The sequence below is a fragment of the Mauremys reevesii genome, linkage group 6 (genome assembly GCF_016161935.1).
Source record: "Mauremys reevesii isolate NIE-2019 linkage group 6, ASM1616193v1, whole genome shotgun sequence".
NCBI lineage: Eukaryota > Metazoa > Chordata > Testudines > Geoemydidae > Mauremys > Mauremys reevesii.
This window is the reverse complement of record NC_052628.1, coordinates 114,417,264-114,441,646: the sequence shown is the minus strand read 5'-3', so window position 1 is coordinate 114,441,646 and position 24,383 is coordinate 114,417,264. Positions and strand designations below refer to the sequence as shown.

At 44.6% G+C, this 24,383-nt stretch overlaps 1 protein-coding gene across 1 annotated transcript in view; it reads right to left on the bottom strand.

Annotated features, from left to right (window-relative positions):
- Positions 1 to 18,630, bottom strand: part of UGCG (UDP-glucose ceramide glucosyltransferase) — a 36,125-nt gene extending 17,495 nt beyond the window's left edge. The window contains exon 1 of the mRNA XM_039543185.1: positions 18,381 to 18,630. Within this exon, the coding sequence (XP_039399119.1) occupies positions 18,381 to 18,478 (98 nt within the window). The 5' untranslated portion in view covers positions 18,479 to 18,630. The remainder of the gene's footprint in view (positions 1 to 18,380) is intronic.
- Positions 18,631 to 24,383: the final 5,753 nt, after the last annotated feature.

Sequence of the window (24,383 nt, the reverse complement as noted above, 5' to 3'; positions counted from 1 at the left end):
TGACCCCAAGACAATCACATCCCACAGGTGGGAATGCACAGAAGCCCTCAAAGAAGGGTCTAGAGAGAGAGTGGCACTGGAAAGGCAGTGGGGCTTACAAAACATCAATGAGGTGGAAAGAAATTTGGGGAAGGCAAAAGAGCAAGAACAAGACAGAAGGACTAGGGGTAGGAAAGCAGTGGCTCATACAACTTGGGAGAGAGTGATGACAGTTCTCCAGGTGGTCACAGAGCCCAGGCACCAGCCTGAGCATCTATACTGAAAATTTATAGGCCCAGAACCCAAGCCCAATGAGCCCAAGTCAGCTGATATGAGCCAGCTGCATGCATTGGACAGGGTGGACAGAGCCACCCTGTCCAAGCAGGGGTGAGACTGGAAAGGCCTGTGGAGAAGGGCAAACTAAAGGCAGAAGATGCTGGGAAGCAGAAAGACAGTCCCTCAAGGAGGTGGGACTGTGCCCATCTGAAACTGGGATGAAGACTCTGAGTTTGTGTTCTATTTCTGAAAGACCATGGTGTTATTTTGGATTATCAGGAAAGCCAGTGAACTGGGGTAGAGGCCCAGAGTGCCAGTATGCATCTGAGGACTCAAATCGGACCCCAAGGGGAGACTGTTTGAAACACTTTTGAATTGAATGAGTTTTTAAAGTACCGGGGGGGGGGGAGGCAGGAAATAGAGGAAGGGTGCTTTTAAGTGACCTCTGGCCATGAGGGGGATCACAGGAGGTGGCTGCCCATGAAACTTACACACATACACATGGAGAAAATAGCCATGTGAAAAAGATTATCCTGCATCTTTGCCTGCCCACTAATTAATATCCCAGGATGTCAACATTCCAGCCCAAGAGCAGCTTTGAACAGTCATCATCCCAAACCAGCCAGATAAGATTTCTTCCTCTGCACCTCAAACACAGACTTCTACCCGTCCCCAGAAAACTATTTCTACCCGAGGCCCAAAACAGGCAGGATTCAATCTTAGGCCTGTGTCACCTTTTTGTACATAAAACTGTTATGAGTCTGAATTCCTGTGTCTCATGTTCTTCCACAGCTAGAAAAAAGTGCTGTGTCTCCTTTTAAAAACTGCAGATTACTCTTTTTTCCACCGAGATACATTTCAAACGTTTAGCCCTACAGGACCACGAGATACCTAGCTTTGAGGTAGTTATTTTTAAGGACAAAAAATGTCAACAGTGGCCCAGGACTCAATCTTGGCTGACCTGGCCTGTGGGGGCAAAGGGAAGGGTACTTTCAGGGGAAATTACACATTTTGGGGAGAAGGAAGAAATACTTTTGGGGCAGATTAATTTAAAACAAAGTGGTGGTGGTTTGGACTATTAGAATGAGTAGCAGGATAGATTACAGCAGAGTGGACACGAGGTGGTCCAAAGTACATGATAAATTACAGATCCCTGTGATAATTACGGAAGTAAGTTCCTGATATAATAGTAGATGGAGGATATCATATCTGTGGGGGCATGAGGCTTGCAGTGTTGATAGGGTCCTCATCAGAGCAACAGAGACAGAAGGCATTTGTAGAGGCAGCTTCTTCTTTCGTGGAAGCTAAAGTTACTCTATTGCTAATATTACTGTAAAAAGCATGCATGTGCACTCTGGATGATAAAGAGACTGGAGCACACTGTACTAGCATAAGCCTCATGGCTGTCAGTGCCATGTTAGTGTTGTGAATGTACAGACAGCCCTATTACAGTACTACAGGAGATTTTAAAATGCCATGACGACTTCCAAGCCAATAACCACACAGACAGGTTTTCCCAGTTATGTAGCACAAGAATAGAGAGACAGATTTGTTTGTTTGTTTGTTTAAGAAATGTTTTATACAACAGATTTGAACTGCTCGTCCTGGGGAAAGCTTGTCATTTTCAGAATGTAGTAATGTGCTTGAATTGGCAATGATAAAAACAATTAAAAGGTATTATTTTTTATTGGAAATATGGCATAAACACACTCTAGGAGATATAAGAACAGGCTTGTTAAAGAGTAGCCATTGAAAGAGAAGAGTGAAGACAATTGGGGTGATTAGGCAATATTTACATTTTTAAAAGTATTTTGGATCTGGTTTTGTGCATTTTAGAATGTTAACAAGATTTAAACTTAAGTCACATTTATAGAAAAGAGTGCCAGTAGAAACTTAACTGGATTTGAACGTGCTTTCTCTAAAATATGAAAAAGACACTTTTACCCACTAGGCTATAATTATGAGAACTGACATCTATTAAGTTAGCCATAATAGAGCTACCCATTGCCTTTGACTGCAATGAATGAAAGAAAGACATTGAGATTTACAAGGGGGGGAAGTTGCTAACTGTCAAAAGCTATGAAGTTCTATGTCTAAAACTTTAAGCTCTTTGAGACCAGAGTGGTGTTTTTCTTAATAGTTTGAGAACATGGCTGCTGCATTTTGGGCACTATATCACAAGAACAACTAGCTGTATAGCCAGTTATTTTTAATCAAATTTAAGGGCCAACATTTCCTTGTGATATGTAGTGGTGAACTGCTGTTGTAAGGGTAAAGTTGACAAAATTCTTTAAGCTTGCTATTTTTTTTTTAAATTAGTGCGCACAAAGCTAATCATTCTTCTCTCTTTAGATAGGATACCTAAAGTAAGTATTTACCTTCTTCCACCTTCCTCAACTCTCAGAGCCTGTGCCAAGGGCTGTACCAAGTTTGCTCTCCTTCCACAATGGAGTATTTCCTAGGTGCCTATTGTGGAATATTATTATCTGGGAATAAACAATAATGGTTTCGTTCCAAGAACACTGTGTGCACACATTACTGTAATTCTCTGGGAATTTAGGTTTTAAGCTTTAACTTCAATGGTTACTAGTTTTCTTTTTATGAATTAGATATTTTCCTCAGTGTGAAGTGAGTGCTTTGGAAGAACAGCTTGGCTTTTCATCATTTTTCTATGTCAACGAATAGCCTTCCCCTCCGCCAAAGGTAATTGTCATTTCTTTTCTCCAGAGCCAATATACAGTACTTTACTGATATCTGTATAATCAGTCTCTAAAGCATTCAGTTGAAATAGACGTCACAGATCTTTGACAAATGTCTATACCACATCTACAAATTCTCCGGGACAGCTTATTTGCAAAGCCAAAGGCTTGGCATGACTCCATATTAAAAAAGCCACAGTCAAAAACGTAATACACTGTTTGCTCTGTATGCCTGGAAGCACCCATGGTGAACTTCATTTCCTTTTGCTGACTGCTCAACAACAGTTTCACAGTGTTTGAAAGATAGATCTTTTCTAGTGTCTAATTTTTTGTGTAAGTCACACTGTCAATCCCATGAAGTGGTAACTTACTGGAGCAGCATTTGCTGCCAACAGGTGTCCAGTAAACCCATCCTCCCCAATACCATTCATTGCTTTGGGGGGAGGGGAGCATCAAGTAACTCCTGCCAAGCTGCAGCAATGGCCTGACCTGCTTGCGGTTATCTAAATTTCAGTCACAGAATGAGTACAACTGTCTGAGTCAATCAGGTGACCACAGAATTGAATCTGAGGACATCTGCTGTTTTCCATAGCATCTTTGCACACAAAACCTGCAACTTTTCCTTAATTTGTTGTTTTCTAATCACTTTCACTGTAGTGCAACACATGAGAAGACAGTGTTTCAAACAAGCATGTTATCCCTTTCTCAATGGGTAACTTAGTTCAGAAAGAAAAACCAAGGGATGGGAAAGACCTTTAAGCCATCCAAGAAAACAAGAACAATAGATCTTCTGTAATTGTTTTTTTTCTCCAACTTAAGCAAATTCATTCTTCAGCAACAGTTCTCATGATAACTCAAGTTTTTGACAAGTACGGTTCAAAACCAGTTGAATAGAAAACAATCCTCTCATGAAGCTTGCATGGTGTACCTAACACTTTATAGTCATTTGCACTGAGTACTGAAATTCCTCTTGGTTTGTTATGTTATTTTCTGATTAAGAGCCAGGAGACTTGAAACATTTAGCAGCGTCAAAACCCCACTACTGGGTATGTTATTGTAATGACATCTGCAACATTTAGCCTAACCCCTGTCTTAGCCCATGGAAGGAACCACTATTCATCTTGCTGACTCCAAAGTAGCTTTAGTTTTCTGAGAGTGAAAAAGGACAAATGCTTTAGAGGGCAGATTTCTGGGTAATAAGATACCACTGTCCAGTCCAAGACACAATGAATTCCCTCTTTCTAAATGGTTTCAGAGTGGTAGCCGTGTTAGTCTGTATCAGCAAAAAGAACGAGGAGTCCTTGTGGCACCTTAGAGACCAACAAATTTATTTGGGCATAAGCTTTCATGGGCTAAAACCCACTTCATTGGATACGATGAAGTGGGTTTTAGCCCATGAAAGCTTATGCCCAAATCAATTCGTTCGTCTATAAGGCGCCACAAGGACTCCTCGTTCTCTTTCTAAATGTTACTCAAGCCACCCCAACAAAAAAGTCTAAAATTAACATCCCCATTTTAAGTCTAACAGAACATTCTTTCCATAAAAATGGAAAAAATTGTTGGGGCAAATATAAGAAACTTGCCATAGCACAATGGCTACTAAGTCTTTCAGCTGGAGCAGTAACCCACATGCACTTAATAATGATACTTTAAAAATGTTTGAGAGTTTTCATTACAAGATTATGCTATTCCTTCAGAAACTATCCAAAATACAGATGGTTTCATCATGCTTCGCAAATAATCTTTAAAGAACAGTTAAAAGCATCTGTCGACTAATGTCAAGATATCAACACTACTAGCATAAGGTCTGGAAGTTTTACAGACATTGATTCTTAAGTATCTCTAAGGCACCTAACAACAAAGTGATGTCTTTCCAGAGTTACATAAGTAGTACTTCTAACATACCTCACTCATAAAATGCACTATGTCACAGGGCCAGGGAATAAAGAGCACTGAATTGGGAATGCACATTCAATACCATAACTTGAAATTAACTTTGGAATTTGCTTAAGGATGGCTTTTCGGTAGAATCCTTTGCTTAACTGCAATAGCTGCTTTTCACAGTGAAAAGTGGGAACAGTAGAAGACTTATTTGTAAAGAATTCAGAATTTCATCAATGAACTGATTATGCAAAATAGTTCTGCACTTGGGAATGTAGATGGTTACTAATTCTACGTTTCAATATCCCACATTAACTCTGCCTTAATAACCTATACATGTGACTGTTTTGTAGTAAATTGCCTAATAGCCTTTATATCTAATTCTATTTGAAGTCCACTGGATCCAAAATACAGTAATCAATCGCTCAGTACACTTGGTAGCTGCACTACAAAGGGTTTGTTTAGTTGGCTGGTTTTCACTGAAAGGGGGAAGGGCAGAAGAGGTTGGCAACATCTGCATCAACGCCTTATGTATTGGCACTCATGCTAATAATGATAATCTAGCTTTGCTTCCCAAGCAGAGAAAGACTATTTGCAATGACACAGTTACACTACCAGTTATTTCCTTTTCAACTTTGCTAATTTTCATTTTGCTACACCGTGCTTTCCAACAAATTCTGTTGGCATAGCAATGCTGAGTCATGCTACTTTGCTATAAGAAAAAGAGCATGGCAGACCTTCAATTTCTAGATTCCAGGAAACTCCACTGTAAATTGCAAACTAAGTGTTTAGAACATATCACTTTTACAAAGCTGCTTGCTGAACTTTAGAACACCCTCAAACCAGCTGTTTGCTGTTTTCAAACCGATCTGGTCACTCCCCTATCAGTACAAGGAACAATTCTCAGAGTACACTACTGTGGCTACATCAGCTCATTTTAAATGTACCTAGATTAAATTACTCCTGGGGGAATTCTGTGTCACTGCGCCTATGCAGAATTCATATCCTCTGCAGATTTCTTTGTGTCCCTGCAGAAAAATGACTTTCTGATGGGGAAACAAAAGGGAAGCCACAAGAGTGGTGATGTGCCCCTCCTCAGCTCCTCTTTCCCTATAAGGAGCAGCTGGGCCAGATTAGATCCACCCTCAGAAACTTCTTTTGGCTACAGGAAGCTTTGCACCCCCACCCTTCCTGCCCCCCCCCCCCATCACTCCTCAGCCACAGGGGGAGGCCTCTCTGTACAGGGAGCTGCTTCCCCTTCCACCCAAACCCTAAGCATTCGGACCCCCCCCCCACACAGACCCCCCTGCATCCAACCCCTGCACCTAGCATCCCCACCAAGCCTCATCCCCTGTACACAGACTACCACCCACTGAGCCCCCCACTCAAACCCCACCCCAGAGCCCCACTCCCTCAGCACCCCTTCCTGAGCCCCATCCCCCAATACCTAGACCCCCTCCTACAGAGTTCTATTCCCCTCTGCACCCAGAACCCCATAACAAGCCCCTGTGCATCCAGATCCCTCCTGCACCAGATCCTCCACCAAACCGCCAGCATTCGGAATGCCCCACACAGAACCCTCTCACCCCACACTAAGCCCCTCCACACTTGGATCCTGCTGGGCTGAGTCTACCTGAATTGGGGGCCAGGGCTGGGCGTGCGTGCAAGCCTCTTTCCCTCTTGCTTGCTATCTTGGTGTGCCTGGCGCAGAGGAGCAGGAAGGGCCCTGGAGAGTTTCTGGGGTGGGCCCAGCCCTTGCACTATATCAGGGTCAGGTGCAGCCTCATCACTGAGTCCATGTCCCGGGGGGTGGGCTGCAGGGTGATCTCCCACCTCCATGCAGCCAGTGGCCTGTGCTCCCCACTGTCACGCTGGAGCCTCCGTATTTATTTACTGACAAATAAAATATGCAGCATTTTACAATAGCGTGCAAAATTTTTATTTTTATGGTGCAGAATTCCCTCAGACGTAAGATTAGTACTAGTGATAAAGAGCAACTAAGGCAAAAACATATGCAGAGGCCATTATTCTATCACATGATGTCTCAAATCCAAAGTGATGATTTAACCTACAATATTTTCCAAGAGTTGTGAAGTTCCCAGATCTCTGGTCTTCATTCCATAGTTTTCTTTTCAATTGCTTCAAATGGATAGTTAGGATTGAGGGGGAAGGGGGGGCTGAAGAGAAGGAGGCAAACTTTCCCTATTGTATCCCATCCTACAGAGATGACTACAGAAGTGTTAGAAAGACAGAAGTAGAGGACAGCATCAAGGAATCCAACTTCTGCAACACAAAGCACAAACAGTTGCTCTGGCTACTTTCCAGGATCAAATGGCCACAACCAGATTATTTTTAAGGGAGTGAGGGTGGTTGTTTTTTCAAAAATAAACAGGCTCTTAGATGAAATCTAACTAGAAGTTCCTGTTTAACGAAAGCATCCTACAGTTGATCAACACCTCCTCACATAGCAGTTACAAAGAAAGGGTGGCCCAGAGTCACATTTTATGATTCCACTATGACGACATTCTCCTCTGCCACATGTTACATACCCAGGTATAAAACGAAGAGGTAATATCTGAATGGAATGCACTAAAGCCAAGACTGGAAATAAAATGCAAGAAATCAACACATGGAAAAGACAAATGCCATGAAATAGATGAGATACAGAATTAAGGTGGAAAAACATGAGAACAGAAAAGAGTGGAAAGACTACTTAACATTTAATATATAGCTGGAACAATTCCTATCATCCACATAACTGAAAGTATACAGACTAACACGGCTGCTACTCTGATAACTGAAAGTGTTTTTCAAAAAGTAGCTATTATTCCCCAAAGCGATTTCCCCAAAGCGTCAAAGCACAGATGAGAATCAAACCCAAATTTCCTGACTCCTAGGCCTATGACCTAACCACTGACTTGTGTGCAAAGATAAATGGAAACAGGGGGATGTGACAGAGAGAATAGAAAATCCCATTAAACAGGATTTTAGTGAAGAGAGATTTCTTAATTTTAAATCCTCAGATAGGGCTGATATTCTTTAAAGGAGACTGTTCCAGAACAACTCAACATATGCTGGGCATTCTGGTTCTAAGTCAACCTGAGACTTGGCACAGAGAGATCTGATCTTATTTTGAGTTCTCTTTTTATTACCAAGTATTGCTTAGCATACAAAAATTGCTATACAATTTAATAATATTCCATTCCAAAAAAAGTTAACACTGTACACTCCCCCCCCCTACAATTTATGCAGAGATTTTTAATTGAGAAATCTCTTCCCTGTTCAATCAAGTATGATATACAGACACAGGAGAAACAAGTAAGGTTGCATATAATAAGCTGTACCAGTATTAAAACTAGTGGGAGCCCCAGCACTTTTATCATGTTAATTAAGTGTATTTTACAGCATGTAAAACAGGGAGGTTAAAAACAAAAAACAAAAAAGACACCCCACCCACCCAGAGTGGCTGAACCAGAAGGCTTGTGTACCCTAGAGCTCTCACCAGATCAGAATGTGCAAAACTAGAGGGAATTTACTTGCACATTTTCTGATTGTAGGAAAGTCCTGTGTGTCTTCAGAGAGTTGTCTCAATATACTGAAAATAATGTTGTTGTTTTTTAATCTACTTAAGAGGAAATCCCCAGAGGACAATACAGGGCCCCATGTGTTCTGTGGCTGCAGAATCTACCCCTTGCAACAGATCTGTGCATACAGAATCTCCAACTTTCATTTAAAAATCAGAATTGTATCTAACGCTTACCGTTAGACACAAAACTTTAAAACAGAAATAGTAAGCCAATGCAGTGTTCTCCAATTCTGCGGAAAACCTGAAATAAGAGATCTGAAAAATATGAACTGCCCCTTTCATCTTAATGAACTAATAAAGATGACAATTTAAATGACAATTCAATTATTCTACTGTTCACCGCTCTAGCAAAAACTCTAGCTAGCCAATGTGTTTATCTCACAGTCTAAAGTTGTCTCTTAGTACTCCCTTGGTGCCATCTGCCTCCTACTCAACTGTCAAAGCCTTCTACTTCATCCCCCTGACAACTTCCATAAAGTAGGTAAGGATTATCAGTACAAATATCTTTGCCATACTGAAAATTGTAAACATGGGGACCTGGTGAACCGAGCATCAAAAATAGACAGACACTACTATACTGACTGTGCTATACACTTTTAATGAAGGACACTCAATTTTTATATTTAATATAGCTGCTACAATATTTCCAGCGTGCTGCATTATAGTTCCATAGAACCGAGAAACTTAGCTGCAATTTAGGTTCAGACCTTGCTCTTAATTCAAGAGGATTTTAGATTGGGAGCTCTTTCATGGTCTTACTAAACTGAGTGAATGAGACCGTCTTAATTGGAACATCTCTCTCAACTCTATTCTGTAGCCACAAATTGCTAGATTTCTGCTTTAATTTCTGATGTCTTATGGACAGGATGCACGTTAACCTTTCCTTATGGATTATGGAACATTGTCTTTGTGGCTGCATATTAGAAAGTATAAGCCAATGGAAACCGTGTCAGGTTAAAGTGTTTCCTTGCTAACGTATTATTAAACTCGAAGTTTCAGAACTTTCACTCTTCATTATTATTGGTTTGTTTTTGCATTTACTCAGTATGGACAGAAAACTAGACTTAGCTTTACTTGCTAGTTCTTAAATCCCAATACAACAAAGCACAGTTTACACTGCAAACCCTACAAAGAACGTTTAAATCCACCACCATTTGACATCCCCCCCTCACCAAATTTAAACATCATGACAATATTTCCATTTTTCTTTACAAAATCTAAACCACGTGATTATCTCTTTGAATAGTTTTTGAAAATTATTATTGATTTTAAGACTTAAAATTTCAGGAAGTTCATACATGCTATCTTTCTGCCACACATTACACTTCAACCACAGAGATGTGAAGAACACTAATTCTATGCAATTAATCTACCTAAGAAAAGTCTGTTGAACAGCCTGTGAAAAACAACCAGGTTTTCCACAACATGGAGGCAGAAAGCTTAAGACTCCAAAGATTATTGTAAAAAGAAAGCATTCTCCCTTTGGAGAAGCTATAATTGTGCTTATAAATCAGTTATTTGCATGACACCCATGGTCTTAGACAGGAGATGCTGTGACACCATCTGACTCATCTTTTTGTTTTATCCTGGAATATCACTCCTTCAGCTAAATTTATGACATTTCAAAGATTTCTGAAGGAACAGGAAAGGTTGACATTACATATTCTTCTTTCCACAGAAAAATAGTTAAGGCGCTAATTCTGCAAATGATTGGGTTTGGCAGTCTGCCTGTCCGCATACACTACCAATGCAGGATAAAGGCCTAAGTTTGTCCTTGACAGTGATCCCACAGTATTTTGGGCCAGCAAATTATTTCTCTGTCTTGGGTGTGGAACTGTAGTCTAGAATCCAGAAGCCAGTTTCTGAGAGAGACTGAGCAAGACACCAACACCTCCAAAAGCACAGACTATTCAACGTGCAATGTCCAGGCTAGCACAAACTATTAAAAACTATCTGCACAATTTTAACTACTGGTCCTAGAACATTCAAGTTATTTAATTTGTCATAAAAACCAAATCACAAAGACTTCACAGCCACATTCAAGACAAACTAACCCCAGCCTAGCCCCTGCAAAATCTGCAAATACACCTAAAATAGAGCAGGAGGTACAAGAGCACAGACAGCTGAAATTGAAATAGAATCATGACATGGAAAGAAAGGAGGCAATTTAATAAAATTTCTGTAGAACAAGTCTCAAGATTATAATCTTCTTTAATAAACCCCTAGAATCAGAGGACACATGAGTCTAGGAAGCACAAATGATTCTAGATGTCCAGAAAATGAAGTGTTCCATTCAAAAAAACAACAACAACAAAAACATGATTATATAATCACATTTAGTTGAATAAAAGGTCAGCTGCAAGTTCTTTGCTATAAAATTGTCACACTGCAGCAATATTTACATTAAACAAAAATAGGAAGCCATTATCAAATGCTATTCTGAAGTATATAACAATTGTTTGATTTGATATCACTTCCTTCTTCAACCAATCCCTACTCAGCACCCTGTACACACTATTGCCTGGCAAAGAGGCATGATAAACCTGAAAGATAGATTGGTTTAGTTTTGTGTTTGTTTTATGATGCGGGGCAGAAATCAGCCTTTAATTTTCATACTGGTACCTCTGAAAGGGAAAATATTAAATACGGAAGAAAATGACCTAAAATACTATGCAACAATAATAGAAATATTGTTAACTGATCTAACAGTCCAGCTGCAATATGGTAGTTTTAACAGAAGGAAAAATTCAGTAGCAATCTGGTCTTCTAGGAAGAGTTATGTTCATTACAGCAATTTCTGGAAACAGTTTGTTTTGGAGTTAGTTTAACACTGTGTTGCCAATGTATTCTAAATCATTATTGGGGAGTCCAAAATTAAGCAAAACACCATTTCATGATCTACGTTGTCCAACAGAAACATTTAGTGTTACTCACAAAAAGGAATTAGCAGATATATTGCTAGTTGCTCTGGGTACGCGAAAGACAACTCACTAACCTAACTTAAGATAGGCATTACTTTCGAACAAAACAGATGGGGAGGGGGTACCTAACTTATGCTGCCACTGAACATCATTAGCTATTTAACAGAAAACGGTATTAATTTAGCTCAATCCAAAAGAATAAAAATTCTCATAGTAAGGAACTTCTTGACACATATAATTACATTTGAAAGATACTCAAATTTGGTATTCCTGAGCCTCAACATCAGAGCAACAACACTACTGAAAAGTGTTATTTATGACAAAGCCATGTTTAGAGTCAAATCTTAGGGCTAGTCTACACTGGCAATGCTAAAGCGCAGCCATAGCAGTTCTTTAACGTGGCTTGTGTGGTCACGGCAAAAAAAACCACCTCCACAAGGGGCGTGGCTCCCAGCGCTGGTGCACTGTCTACACTGGCACTTTACAGCGCTGAAACTTGCTGCGCTCAGGGGGTGTTTTTTCATACCCTTGAGCGAGAAAGTTGCAGCGCTGTAAATTGCACCTAGGCCGGTGTAACTTACATTAGGGGGTGGCTTATTCACACCCCTGAGCAACATAACTTACACTGACTTAAGCTCTAGCGTGTACATAGAGTTAGATACAGTGGGACAAATCCTGTTTCCACTGAAATCAGAGGCAAAAACTCCTACAGAAGTCAATGGGAGCACGATTTGGCCTTAAATATATTTCCATTATATTTTAATATTGCACAGTAGCCTGGTGAACTAATAAACCAGGTTTCATACCTATACTAACTACTCTAAGAGTAGGATAACTACTTCAATCAAATTCCAGTGGTAGGGAAATCTTCCCCCGTTATTTTAGGTATACACACCAACAGTAGTATCAGTTTCTATGACCACAATGCTGTTTTATCTGAGCACCTTATAAACATTACTGAATTTATCTTTGCAATACCTCTATTTAGTATCAGTCTCATTTTATAGATAGGAAATTGAGGTGCAGATATTAAATGACTTGCCCAAGATCACACAAGGAGTCTGTAGAAGGGCTGGGAACTGAATGCAAGTCTTTAAAGCCCTGGTCCAGTGCCTTAACCGTAAATCCATCCTTTCTACCTTGTTTTCACCTCTCTCGAAATTTCTGCAGCATGCAAGAAAAAACTACAGGTGACAACATCTATAGTAAAAGCTAAACAGTCTAAATTTGGAAGAAAATCAGCTGTATCCAAGAATGACTTTAGGGAAAGATACATTGTTTCAGTCATTAAAAAGACAAAACTCAAAATTCAGCCATTTCCCTGAGATGCTCAATTGCCTCCCTACCCTGAAACAAGGACCTGAAATTTAGTAGGGGGTCATCTGGGTGATAGAAATGAGTCTCTCTCCTTCCTCAAGAAAATCTGTCCAGATTTCACCAAATTATAAAACCTGGGGGGGGGGGGTCTCAAATTACACATGCTCCACAGAGATTTTGGAGTCTGGCAGTGAAATTATCCAAAGATTGCATCTCCTTTAAGAATGTTCCACCCTTTCACAGCTTCTGTCGGCAACCAACCTGCACATACACCATCCACACAAAGCAACAGAGTGTGCACCATCCCAGAGCACAAGAGGATAAGATGGATTTTCCTTGCCAGACTGTTGCGGCACCAGAACTGAGCTGAAAGACTCTCTCCCCTGTGCTGCCAATGCTTTCCTTGCTGGTGCCCAGGCAACATGGAGAAGGAGTAAAGTGGCCTGAGTCAGATTCAGAAGGGTGAGGGGGAAGAGATGCAAGGCAGGGAGGGGAGAGGGTTAAGAACAGATCAAGATGAGGAGAAGGGGTGGGAGCTAGGTCAGAGTGGAGCAGGTGCATGAGTCAGACAGGAGTGGGGGAAGCTAGGAGCTGAAGGGCTGTAACCACTAGAGATCACTCCCCAACATAATCTGGAATCAAAACCATTATTCTTGAATTTCAACATTCCTTTGGTGTGTAGCAAAACAGCTGTGAAAGCCAAAGGCAAAGTGGGTCTCCAGCTCCCTCTAGAGGCAGGTCCACACAGAAGATGATAGCCTTTTACCACTTACTCTCTAGCTCACATGCTTGAGGACTGTGCCATGCAGCTAAAGATTCCAACCTCACTAATGAAACATGTGGGGAGTTTAAAGCTGAAAGTGCCAAATTTATTTTGGGTGCCCAATTTTAGAAGACTAGGACCCAATTTTTCAGAATATGCAGCATATTATGGCACTATGTATGTTCAGATCAGAGCTCCTACTGTGCTCCGTTGCAGGAGAACTGAGAACTCAAAACTGTAAATGCAGGTATCTCAAGTTGGGTACACAGAAAAGGAGCGGCCAACTGTGGACATTTTCATGTAAGTGATTTGCCAAGCACCACACAGGTACTCTACGGCTAAGGCAAGGATAAAATCCAATTCTCCAGGGTGGCATTCAATTTCCTTAACCACAAGACCATTCAATCTCTTCCTGCAATCCCCTGCCTCATTCACCACACATCTTCCAACTTCTGCAGCAAATGAGGCAGGCGTCTTACCAACAACACTGACAGAAGGAATGAATTTAAAAAAAAAAAAAGTATGTCATCATGTAATTAAAGACTATCATCATGCAAATACACGGTGACAAAGAGGGGCAAATTAAGGTAACACAGGCAATCTTAATTCAGGCATTTCTTAACTATATGTTTATAAATAAATAAATCTATGTTAAAAGAACATTATTTATGGATACACAATTTCTATCAAGATCAATGTAAGTAATTAACATTAAAATAGTACAACCATAAATCCAGTGTTACTCAGACTCTCACTCATTGGTTCAAAAGTTCTTTTTTAAGCATACATCTTGGAATGCTATAAATTTTAATATACCATTTTAAATGTTTCTTTTTAATTTTAGAGAGTCATTTGCACTACACTCTGGAAGAATTGTGAATGGATACCATTGGAAAACGTTACTTCACTAAAAATCGTTATATGTAAATAGATTGCGGGGGGGGGGAAGAAATCAAGAACTAGTCCTTGTTTTTTCCATGGTTTCCTATAACTTAAGAATGTATTATTTCAGCCAATATTTTCATTCAATCACATTTTTCCTCGGTACATCATACATACTGCAGAATCTAACTTCTCCTTTGCCATGCACTCATTTTCTGTTAAATATGTCCACCTTAGCTACTTATAGCATCACAAAGCTTCATGAATTTAAAAAGTTATTTCAAAAACAACATGTTTTAGGTTCTCAAATTAACATATTTAGATAGTCTACAGTGGTAGGCCACAATCCTGCCATTAGATCGGTAGACGGACCTGTGCCCCTATATGCAGTCCTTATTGACTTCAAATAGACTCCAGGTAGGCACAAGGGATTCATGGCAGATAACTCTGCATGGGGCTTGACTGAAATGGCTAAGATCTTTAAACCTGCCTAAAAATAATACATGCAGACTATATTCAACCTTTACTGTTAGGGGGCCAAACTTTGGGAGTCTTCCTGGGGACTGGGCTTACCTCAATGATCCTAGCAAAACCATTATTGTTTTATAATCACATGTATTAAGTAGATTTATAAAATGGACATTTGCCATGACAACAGCAGTAGCTACTTAAGATTTTTATCTTTGATGGTTTATTTAATTTCAAGAGCTATAAAGGCCACACTGTGACCCAATTTTTTTTTTTAAATCAAAGCCACTCAAATTTGAGAAAATAGTGACAGTTTCACTTCACCAAATATTGTGCATTAGAGCTGTTCCCTGACTCAAATCCTATATGCCAAAATTCATCCCTGTGGATATCACATACACACACGTACATGTTTTTAAAGGCTATGGCTACACTTAAACTTCAAAGCGCTGCCGCGGCAGCGCTTTGAAGCGCTAAGTGTAGTCAAAGCGCCAGCACTGGGAGAAAACTCTCCCAGCGCTGTCCGTACTCCACCTCCCTGTGGGGAATAACGGACAGCGCTGGGAGCGCGGCTCCCAGCGCTGGGGCTTTGACTACACTGGCGCTTTGTAGCGCCGCAATTTGCAGCGCTGCAGAGGGTGTGTTTTCACACCCTGTTGCAGCGCTGCAAATTTGTAAGTGTAGCCAAGCCCAAAGAAGCCACATCAAAAACCCCTGTAATAGAAACCTGCTGACAGGACTTTTACATTGGCAATTCCTGAAGGCACTAAGAGAAGAGGCCCCAATTCAGTAAGGTACTTAAGCATGTATGCAACTTCAAAGATGGGAATGGGACTATTCACATGCTGGAAGTTAGGCATGTACTTAAGTACCTTGTTGAATCAGAGTGAAAGACTTGTCCAATTGACTACAACTACAGAATTACAGGATGAAGGGCTGTTGTGGGTTGGTTTGTTTTTGTTGTTTTTTGAAGGGGGGGAAGAGGAGAGAAACACAGTAGAGTGCTTCAATCAAAGATACATTTAGCAGAAATGTAACTCTTTCCAAACAAGACTATGAGCATTCCACAATCTCCCAGGTTATATTTAAGTAACTTTCAGTTGGATAGACTGAAACCATCTGGTGTTTGATGTTTAAGGCTGCAGTCCTACAATCCCTTGCTTTCAGAACTCCCATTGACTTTGATGGGAGTCTTGCAGGAAAGTATCTGGCTCCTACAGGAACTTCAGAGAACAGTACACGAAGGGGAGTGCCATACCATTCCTGTACAGTTAACTTTCAAGGAAGGAAGGTATGGTTTCTTGAGTGAATACGGAAGCTAAATACAATTGAATTACAATAAAATTATTAATGCTCATATGTGGGTTTTCATAATTCAGTCATAGCCACAAATTCCAGAAATGAAATTCTGGCGTGCTGGCCACACTACAGTCAATGAGAGTTTTGCCATTGATTTCACTGAGGCCAGGATTTCACAGACAACTAATTGTGGTGTGGCTGAGTGAACAGCAAGACAGGAAACCTTTATGGCACAAACACCACATAACATGAAACGAAAAACACGAAACGAAGACTTGCATCATTTACTAACAGTAGAACCTTTGATACTCTGTTACAGTATATTCTGCAACAGCTACAGGAAAACCCATTTGCAGTAACCAATACATTGCTGTAGTCATTATAAGGTAAATTTAGACTGTTATTTGAACAATACTGATTGCATTCAAAAGTAACCTCTCTCTTAATATTCTCTCCCATTTTACATACACACATCAATTCCTGCACACAGCCCAAGCAGAAATGCTTGGTCAATCCTAGTAATAAAAAAAGGAAATAAACAGTTGCAGGGAGCTATTTTTAAGCACCTCTTCTCTTCAGAGCTAGAACAATAAATATACAGCACATATTTATACCTGCCTACTGTATTTTCACTCCATGCATCTGATAAGGTGGGTCATAGCCCACAAAAGCTTATGCCCAAATAAATTTTAGTCTCTAAGGTGCCACAAGGACTCTTAATTGTTTTTGCTGATACAGACTAACACAGCTACCTCTCTGAAACCTGTCTTCAGAGCTAATTATCTAGGCAGATCCAGACCAGAATTCATTCCCCCTGCCATTATAAGTTATCTTGAGAAAACTTATCAGTGTAAATATCACTAAAATTAAGACTGTTCAAAGTTGTGTACTATTTAAGACTGAGCTGTTGTCTGCAGCCTTCTAAAGAATGCTCAACGTAACATTTTATGACTGCTGTCCCCAAGAGACCCTCGCAAGAAACCTAAAGTCCCTCCCCCAAGGCTATGCCTCCAAGCAAACATTTTAAATCTAACAATAACAACAACAACAACAACAAGAGAATGAAAAGCACACACCTATCACTGCAAATCAGTACATAAGAAAGGAAGGTATGGTGGCGAAGGCCAGGAGGTAATAGAGCCCCAAACAAAAGGCAAACTCACATATTTAACAATTGAGATGTGTTAGGGCAGGAAGAGGGAGGTAGGGGTGTGTGTATTCTGGGGGTGCAGGCTAATGTGTGTACGTGTGTGTAAAAACAATGAGGGCAGGCTCACTGGTGCCTATATGTTATGAAAGGGAAGGTTTATGGGAGTGTGCAGGTATATGCGATGTAGCAGCAGGGTTATGGGTGTGCATATATGACAGGTGTGAATGTGTTGGGTGTCAACAGGCAGAAAGCGTGGGGATCCCCGTGGGGCATGTGGGGGGTGATCGGGTTCAAGGGGATTCATGTGTTGAGGGCAGGCTGGCAGGGGGTTCATGTGCCAAGAGGGAGTAGGCTTGGGGTGGAACAGCTCGGGGGATCCATGTCACATGTGGGGGGGGGGGTGTCCAGCTCATGGGGGGGAAAGGAGACTACATGGGGAGGTGGGTCTGGCTTGTGAGGATCCATGTGTCCAGTGTCCATGTGTCGGGAAGGTTAAGTGTGGGGGGGATCCAGCTCATGGGGATCCATGTCTCAAGGGGTCCAGTCTGGCTCATGTGTCGGGGAGGGTCGATGTGTCAGGTGAGGGCTAAGTGGGCAGCGGGTCTGGCTCAGGGGGACCATGTGTCGGGGGGAGGCTGAGTGGGGGGGGTCCAGCTCGAGGGGGGCATGTGTCGGGGAGGGTCGATATGTCAGGAGCGGGCTAAGGGGGCGGCGGGTCTGGCTCAGGGGGCCCATGTGTCAGGGGGAGGCTGAGTGGGGGGCGGGTCCAGATCAGGGGATCCATGTGTCAGGGAGGGTCAATGTGTCGGGGAGGCTGAGTGGGGGCAGGTCCGGCTCGGGGATCCATGTATCAGGGAGGGTCGATGTGTCGGGGGGAGGCTGAGTGGGGGGCGGGTCCGGCTCGGGGGGGGGGGGTCCATGTGTCGGGGGGGAGGGGCAGAACGGTTCCCCCCGGCCCCGGGGAGTGAGGCTGCCCAGGCGCTAGGCAAACGAAGCTCCCCGGTGGGACGTGAATCATCCAGCAATGCCGCCCCCCTTCTGTACAGGGCCGGGGCGCGGAGGGAGCTGCGGCGAGTCCACCTCAGCGCCCGGGGCTGCAGTCGGGCCAAGCCCGCTCGCTGCGGGGCGGCGCCGCCCAGGGGGAAGCGGCCGCACTTACGTGTAGATGATGGACATGAAGTGCATGAACCACAGCACGACGAAGAGGATGAGCCCGAAGATGGCGAGTCCGTCCAAGGCCAGGGCCAGCACCGCCATCCCCTCCCCGGGGCCGCGCACGCAGCGAGAGGCGCTGGCCGGGCCGCTCCGACCCCCGCTGGCGGCTCTGCCCGCAGTCCCCTCCTCGGTCCGTCCCTGCCGGACGCGCCGCGCTCCGCCCTGCCGCTGCTCGCGCACTAAGCGAAACGGCTCGCCGCGCGCTGACAACCCTGGGACGCCTCGCCTCGCCCCGCCCCTCTCTCAGCCGCTAGCCACGCCCCCTCGCCCCTCCCCTTCCCCGCAGTGACGCCATCCGCTTGGCAGCCCCGTGCCGCCCTCCTGTCTCTCGCCTGCCGCGGGGTGTCGCTGGGAGGAGGGAAGGGCGGGAATGAGGGGGCAGGATTCCTGCGGGGGAGGGGTGAGTCACGGCGAGGGCGTGAGTGATGTCACGGCCCCGCCAGAGGCAGCCGCTGGCAGGAGAAGCTCCTCCCTGCTGGGAGGGGTGAAGGGGGATTGGGGGCGGAGAGCTGGGAGGGGCCAGGAAGGAGAGGAGGGGGAACTGGGGAGGGAGGAGGTTGGGGCGGGAGCTGGGACAGGAAGGCGAGGAGGGGAGGTGGGAAGGGAGAGAACAGAGGAGGGGAGGTGGGAAGGGAGAGAACAGAGGAAGGAGAGGAGGGGAGGTGGGAAGGGAGGGTTGGGGAGGGAGCAGGGAAGGGAGGGTTGGGCAGGGGAGCTGGGAAGGGAGAGAACAGAGGAAGGAGAGGAGGGGAGGTGGGAAGGGAGGGTTGGGGAGGGGAGCTGGGAAGGAGAGAACAGAGGAAGGAGAGGAGGGGAGCTGGGAAGGGAGGGTTGGGGAGGGAGAGCTGGGAAGGGAGAGAACAGAGGAAGGAGAGGAGGGGAGGTGGGAAGGGAGGGTTGGGGAGGGGAGCAGGGAAGGGAGGGTTGGGGAGGGGAGCAGGGAAGGGAGAGAACAGAGGAAGGAGAGGAGGGGAGCAGGGAAGGGAGGGTTTGGGAGGGGGAGCAGGAAGGGAGAGAACAGAGGAAGGAGAGGAGGGGAGGTGGGAAGGGAGGGTTGGGGAGGGGGAGCTGGGAAGGAAGGGTTGGGGAGGGGGAGCTGGGAAGGGAGGGTTGGGGAAGGGGAGCTGGGAAGGGAGAGAACAGAGGAAGGAGAGGAGGGGGAGGTGGGAAGGAAGGGTTGGGGAGGGGGAGCAGGGAAGGGAGAGAACAGAGGAAGGAGAAGAGGGGAGGTGGGAAGGAAGGGTTGGGGAGGGGGAGGTGGGAAGGGAGAGAACAGAGGAAGGAGAGGAGGGGGAGGTGGGAAGGAAGGGTTGGGGAGGGAGCTGGGAAGGAAGGGTTGGGGAGGGGGAGCTGGGAAGGGAGAGAACAGAGGAAGGAGAGGAGGGGAGCTGGGAAGGGAGGGTTGGGGAGGGGGAGCAGGGAAGGGAGGGTTGGGGAAGGGAGCTGGGAAGGAGAGAACAGAGGAAGGAGAGGAGGGGAGGTGGGAAGGAAGGGTTGGGGAGGGGAGCAGGGAAGGGAGAGAACAGAGGAAGGAGAGGAGGGGAGGTGGGAAGGGAGGGTTGGGGAGGGGGAGGTGGGAAGGGAGAGAACAGAGGAAGCAGAGGAGGGGGAGCAGGGGAGGGAGGGTTGGGGAAGGGGAGTTGGGAAGGGAGAGAACAGAGGAAGGAGAGGAGGGGGAGGTGGGAAGGGAGGGTTCGGGAGGGGGAGGTGGGAAGGGAGGGTTCGGGAGGGGGAGCTGGGAAGGGAGAGAACAGAGGAAGCAGAGGAGGGGGAGCTGGGGAGGGAGGGTTGGGGAGGGGGAGCTGGGAAGGGAGAGAACAGAGGAAGGAGAGGAGGGGGAGGTGGGAAGGGAGGGTTGGGGAGGGGGAGCTGGGAAGGGAGAGAACAGAGGAAGGAGAGGAGGGGGAGCTGGGAAGGGAGGGGTTGAGAATAGGGCTGCCAGGTGTCTGGTTTTCGACCAGAACACCTGGTCGAAAAGGAACTCTGGCGAGTCTGGACAGCATCACTGACTGGGCTCTTAAAAGTCCAGTCACTGGCGCAGCAGGACTAAGGCAGGCCTCCTGCCTGCTGTGGCTCTGTGCAGCTCCTGGAAGTAGTGGCATGACCCCCCTCCGGCTCCTGCGCACAGGGGAAGCCAGGGGCGTCCGTGTGCTGCCCCTGCCCCAAGTGCCGGTTTCACCGCTCTCACTGGCTGGGAATCACGGTCAATAGGATCTGCGGGGGCAGCGCCTGCGGACAGGGAGGTGTGTAGACCCTCCTGGCCGCGCCACTGTGTAGGAGCCGCTACTTTCCGAAGCTGCCTGAGGTAAGCACCACCCAGAGCCTGCACCCTGACCCCCTCCTGGACCCCATCCGTCAGCCCTGATTTCCCTCTTGCACCCCAAACCCCTCATCCCTAGCCCCACCCTAGAGCCCACACCCACAGTCGGAGCCCGCACCTCCTCTTGCACTCCAACCCCCTGAGCCAGCCTAGTAAAAATAAGCGAGTGTGGGTGGGGAGAGCATGCGACAGAGGGAGGGGGGATGGAGTGAGCAGGGGTTGGGGCCTTGGAGGAGGGGAAGGGCAGGGGGCAGGGCAAGGATGTTTGGTTTTGTGCAAGTAGGAAGTCAGCAATCCTAGCTGAGAAAGGGAGAGCTGGGAAGGGAGGGACAGAGGAACAGGAACTGGGAAGAGGGGTGGAGGCAAGGAGCAGAGTGAGCGGAGGAGGTGGAACTGGGAAGGCATGGGTAGGGGAAGCTGGGTAGGGGAAGAGAGGGGGCAGAGGAAGCAAAGGAGAGGGAGCTGGGAAGAGGGGTGGAGGCAAGGGGCAGAGGAGGTGGAACTGGGAAGGCACGGGTGGTGGGAGCTGGGAAGAGAGGGGATGGAGGAAGCAAGGGAGGGGGAGCTGGGAAGGGATGGTTGGGTGTAGAGAGGGAGGGAAGGGTATATGGCCGAGGCCCTAGACTGGAGTGGGGGGAGATGGTCTGTGTCCCACTTCTTCCTCTGCCACTGACTCCCTGTGTGACCTTGGGCAAGTCACTGAATGGCACCGGGTCTCAGTTTCCCCACCTTTACAGTGGGCTTAATGGTACTTGGCAGTCCGTGGGGCACGGGTCACGAGGCTGCACTCATCGGTGTCTGTGTGGTGCTCTAATATGCGGGGACGGATGGCAAAGCCTTTGAACAAACCAGAATTAACTAGAGGAATGGAAGGGGGAGGCAGGGGTCACAGGCTGTGGGAAGCTAGAGAGTGAGAAAGGAGAGACAGAGTGGGAGCTGGGTAGGTGTGACTGTGAAGGATATTCAAGCAGGTAGTTACAGCATGTTAATCATTTCTAAAGTGACCTTTTAAAAATCTTTATGGGAGGTTTTAAAATGACATTTATTGCAAGCGAAGGGTGCTGGCTTGGCAGCTGAGGAGAGCGAAGGCTTCTACGCATAGAACAGGTGCAACGCAAGCACTAGGGTTTTGAGTTTGCCCAGTGAATGGGATGATCGTTGATGTCATCAGATCACATGACAGATTTTTATTTGAAAGCAAATTTTGAACACTGCTTATTAGATTATTCAAACAAAATACACCTGAAAATAAATAGATATTCGCTAACCTATGCCATCCTGAATGAAGTAAACACTAATGGGAATTGTGTGATTATGGGAGACTTTAACTTCCCCGATATAGACTGGAGGACAAGTGCTAGTAGTAATAATAGGGCTCAGATTTTTCTGGATGTGAGAGCTGATGGATTTCTTCACCAAGTAGTTGAAGAACCAACAAGAGGGGATGCCATTTTAGATTTGGTTTTGGTGAGTAGTGAGGACCTCATAGAAGAAATCGTTGTAGGGGACAACCTTGGTTCAAGCGATCATGAGCTAATTCAGTTCAAATTAGATGGAAGGATAAACAAAAATAGATCTGGGACTAGGGTTTTTTATTTCAAAAGGGCTAACTTTAAAGAATTAAGGAAATTAGTTAGGGAAGTAGATTGGGCTGAAGAACTTGTGGATCTAAAGGCGGAGGAGGCCTGGAATTACTTCAAGTCAAAGTTGCAGAAACTATCAGAAGCCTGCATCCCAAGAAGGGGGAAAAAACTCATAGGCAGGAGTTGTAGACCAAGCTGGATGTGCAAGCATCTTAGAGAGGTGATTAAGAAAAAGCAGAAAGCCTACAAAGAGTGGAAGATAGGAGGGATTAGCAAGGAAAGCTACTTTATTGAGGTCAGAACATGTAGAGATAAAGTGAGAAAGGCCAAAAGCCAAGGAGAGTTGGACCTTGCAAAGGGAATTAAAACCAATAGTAAAAGGTTCTCTAGCCATATAAATAAGAAGAAAACAAAGAAAGAAGAAGTGGGACCGCTAAACATTGAGGATGGAATGGAGGTTAAGGATAATCTAGGCATGGCCCAATATCTAAACCAATACTTTGCCTCAGTCTTTAATGAGGCGCTTAGGGATAATGGTAGGATGACAAATGGGAATGAGGATATGGAGGTAGATATTACCACATCCGAGGTAGAAGCCAAACTCGAACAGCTTAATGGGACTAAATCGGAGGGCCCAGATCATCTTCATCCAAGAATATTAAAGGAACTGGCACATGAAATTGCAAGCCCATTAGCAAGAATTTTTAATGAATCAGTAAACTCAGGGGTTGTACTGTATGATTGGAGAATTGCTAACATAGTTCCTATTTTTAAGAAAGGGAAAAAAAGCGATCCTAGTAACTATAGGCCTGTTAGTTTGACATCTGTAGTATGTAAGGTCTTGGAAAAAATTTTGAAGGAGAAAGTAATTAAGGACATTGAGGTCAATGGTAATTGGGACAAAATACAACATGGTTTTACAAAAGGTAGATCGTGCCAAACCAACCTGATCTCCTTCTTTGAGAAGGTAACAGATTTTTTTAGACAAAGGAAACGCAGTGGATCTAATTTACCTTGATTTCAGTAAGGCATTTGATATGGTTCCACATGGGGAATTACTAGTTAAATTGGAAAAGATGGGGATCAATATGAAAATTGAAAAGTGGATAAGGAACTGGTTAAAGGGGAGACTACAACAGGTCGTACTGAAAGGCTGGTAGGAGGTTACTAGTGGAGTTCCTCAGGAATCAGTTTTGGGACCAATCTTATTTAATCTCTTTATTACTGACCTTGGCACAAAAAGTGGGAATGTGCTAATAAAGTTTGCGGATGACACAAAGCTGGGAGGTATTGCTAACACAGAGAAGGACCGGGATATCATACAGGAAGATCTGGATGACCTTGTAAATTGGAGTAATAGTAATAGGATGAAATTTAATAGTGAAAAGTGCAAGGTCATGCATTTAGGGATTAACAACAAGAATTTTAGTTATAAATAGGGAACACATCAGTTAGAAGTAACAGAGGAGGAGAAGGACCTCGGAGTATTGGTTGATCATAGGATGACTATGAGCCGCCAATGTGATATGGCCGTTAAAAAAGCTAATGCAGTTTTAGGATGCATCAGGCGAGGTATTTCCAGCAAAGATAAAGAGGTGTTAGTACCATTATACAAGGCACTGGTGAGGCCTCATCTGGAGTACTGTGTGCAGTTCTGATCTGCCATGTTTAAGAAGGATGAATTCAAACTGGAACAGGTACAGAGAAGGGCTACTAGGATGATCCAAGGAATGGAAAACCTATCTTATGAAAGGAGACTCAAAGAGCTTGGCTTGTTTAGCCTAACCAAAAGAAGGCTGAGGAGGGATATGATTGTTCTTTATAAATATATCACAGGGATAAATATTAGGGAGGGAGAGGAATTATTTAAGCTTAGTACCAATGTGGACACAAGAACAAATGGATATAAACTGGACACTAGGAAGTTTAGACTTGAAATTAGATGAAGGTTTCTAACCATCAGAGGAGTGAAGTTCTGGAACAGCCTTCCAAGGGGAGTAGTGGGGGAAAAGACATATCTGGCTTTAAGACTAAGCTTGATAAG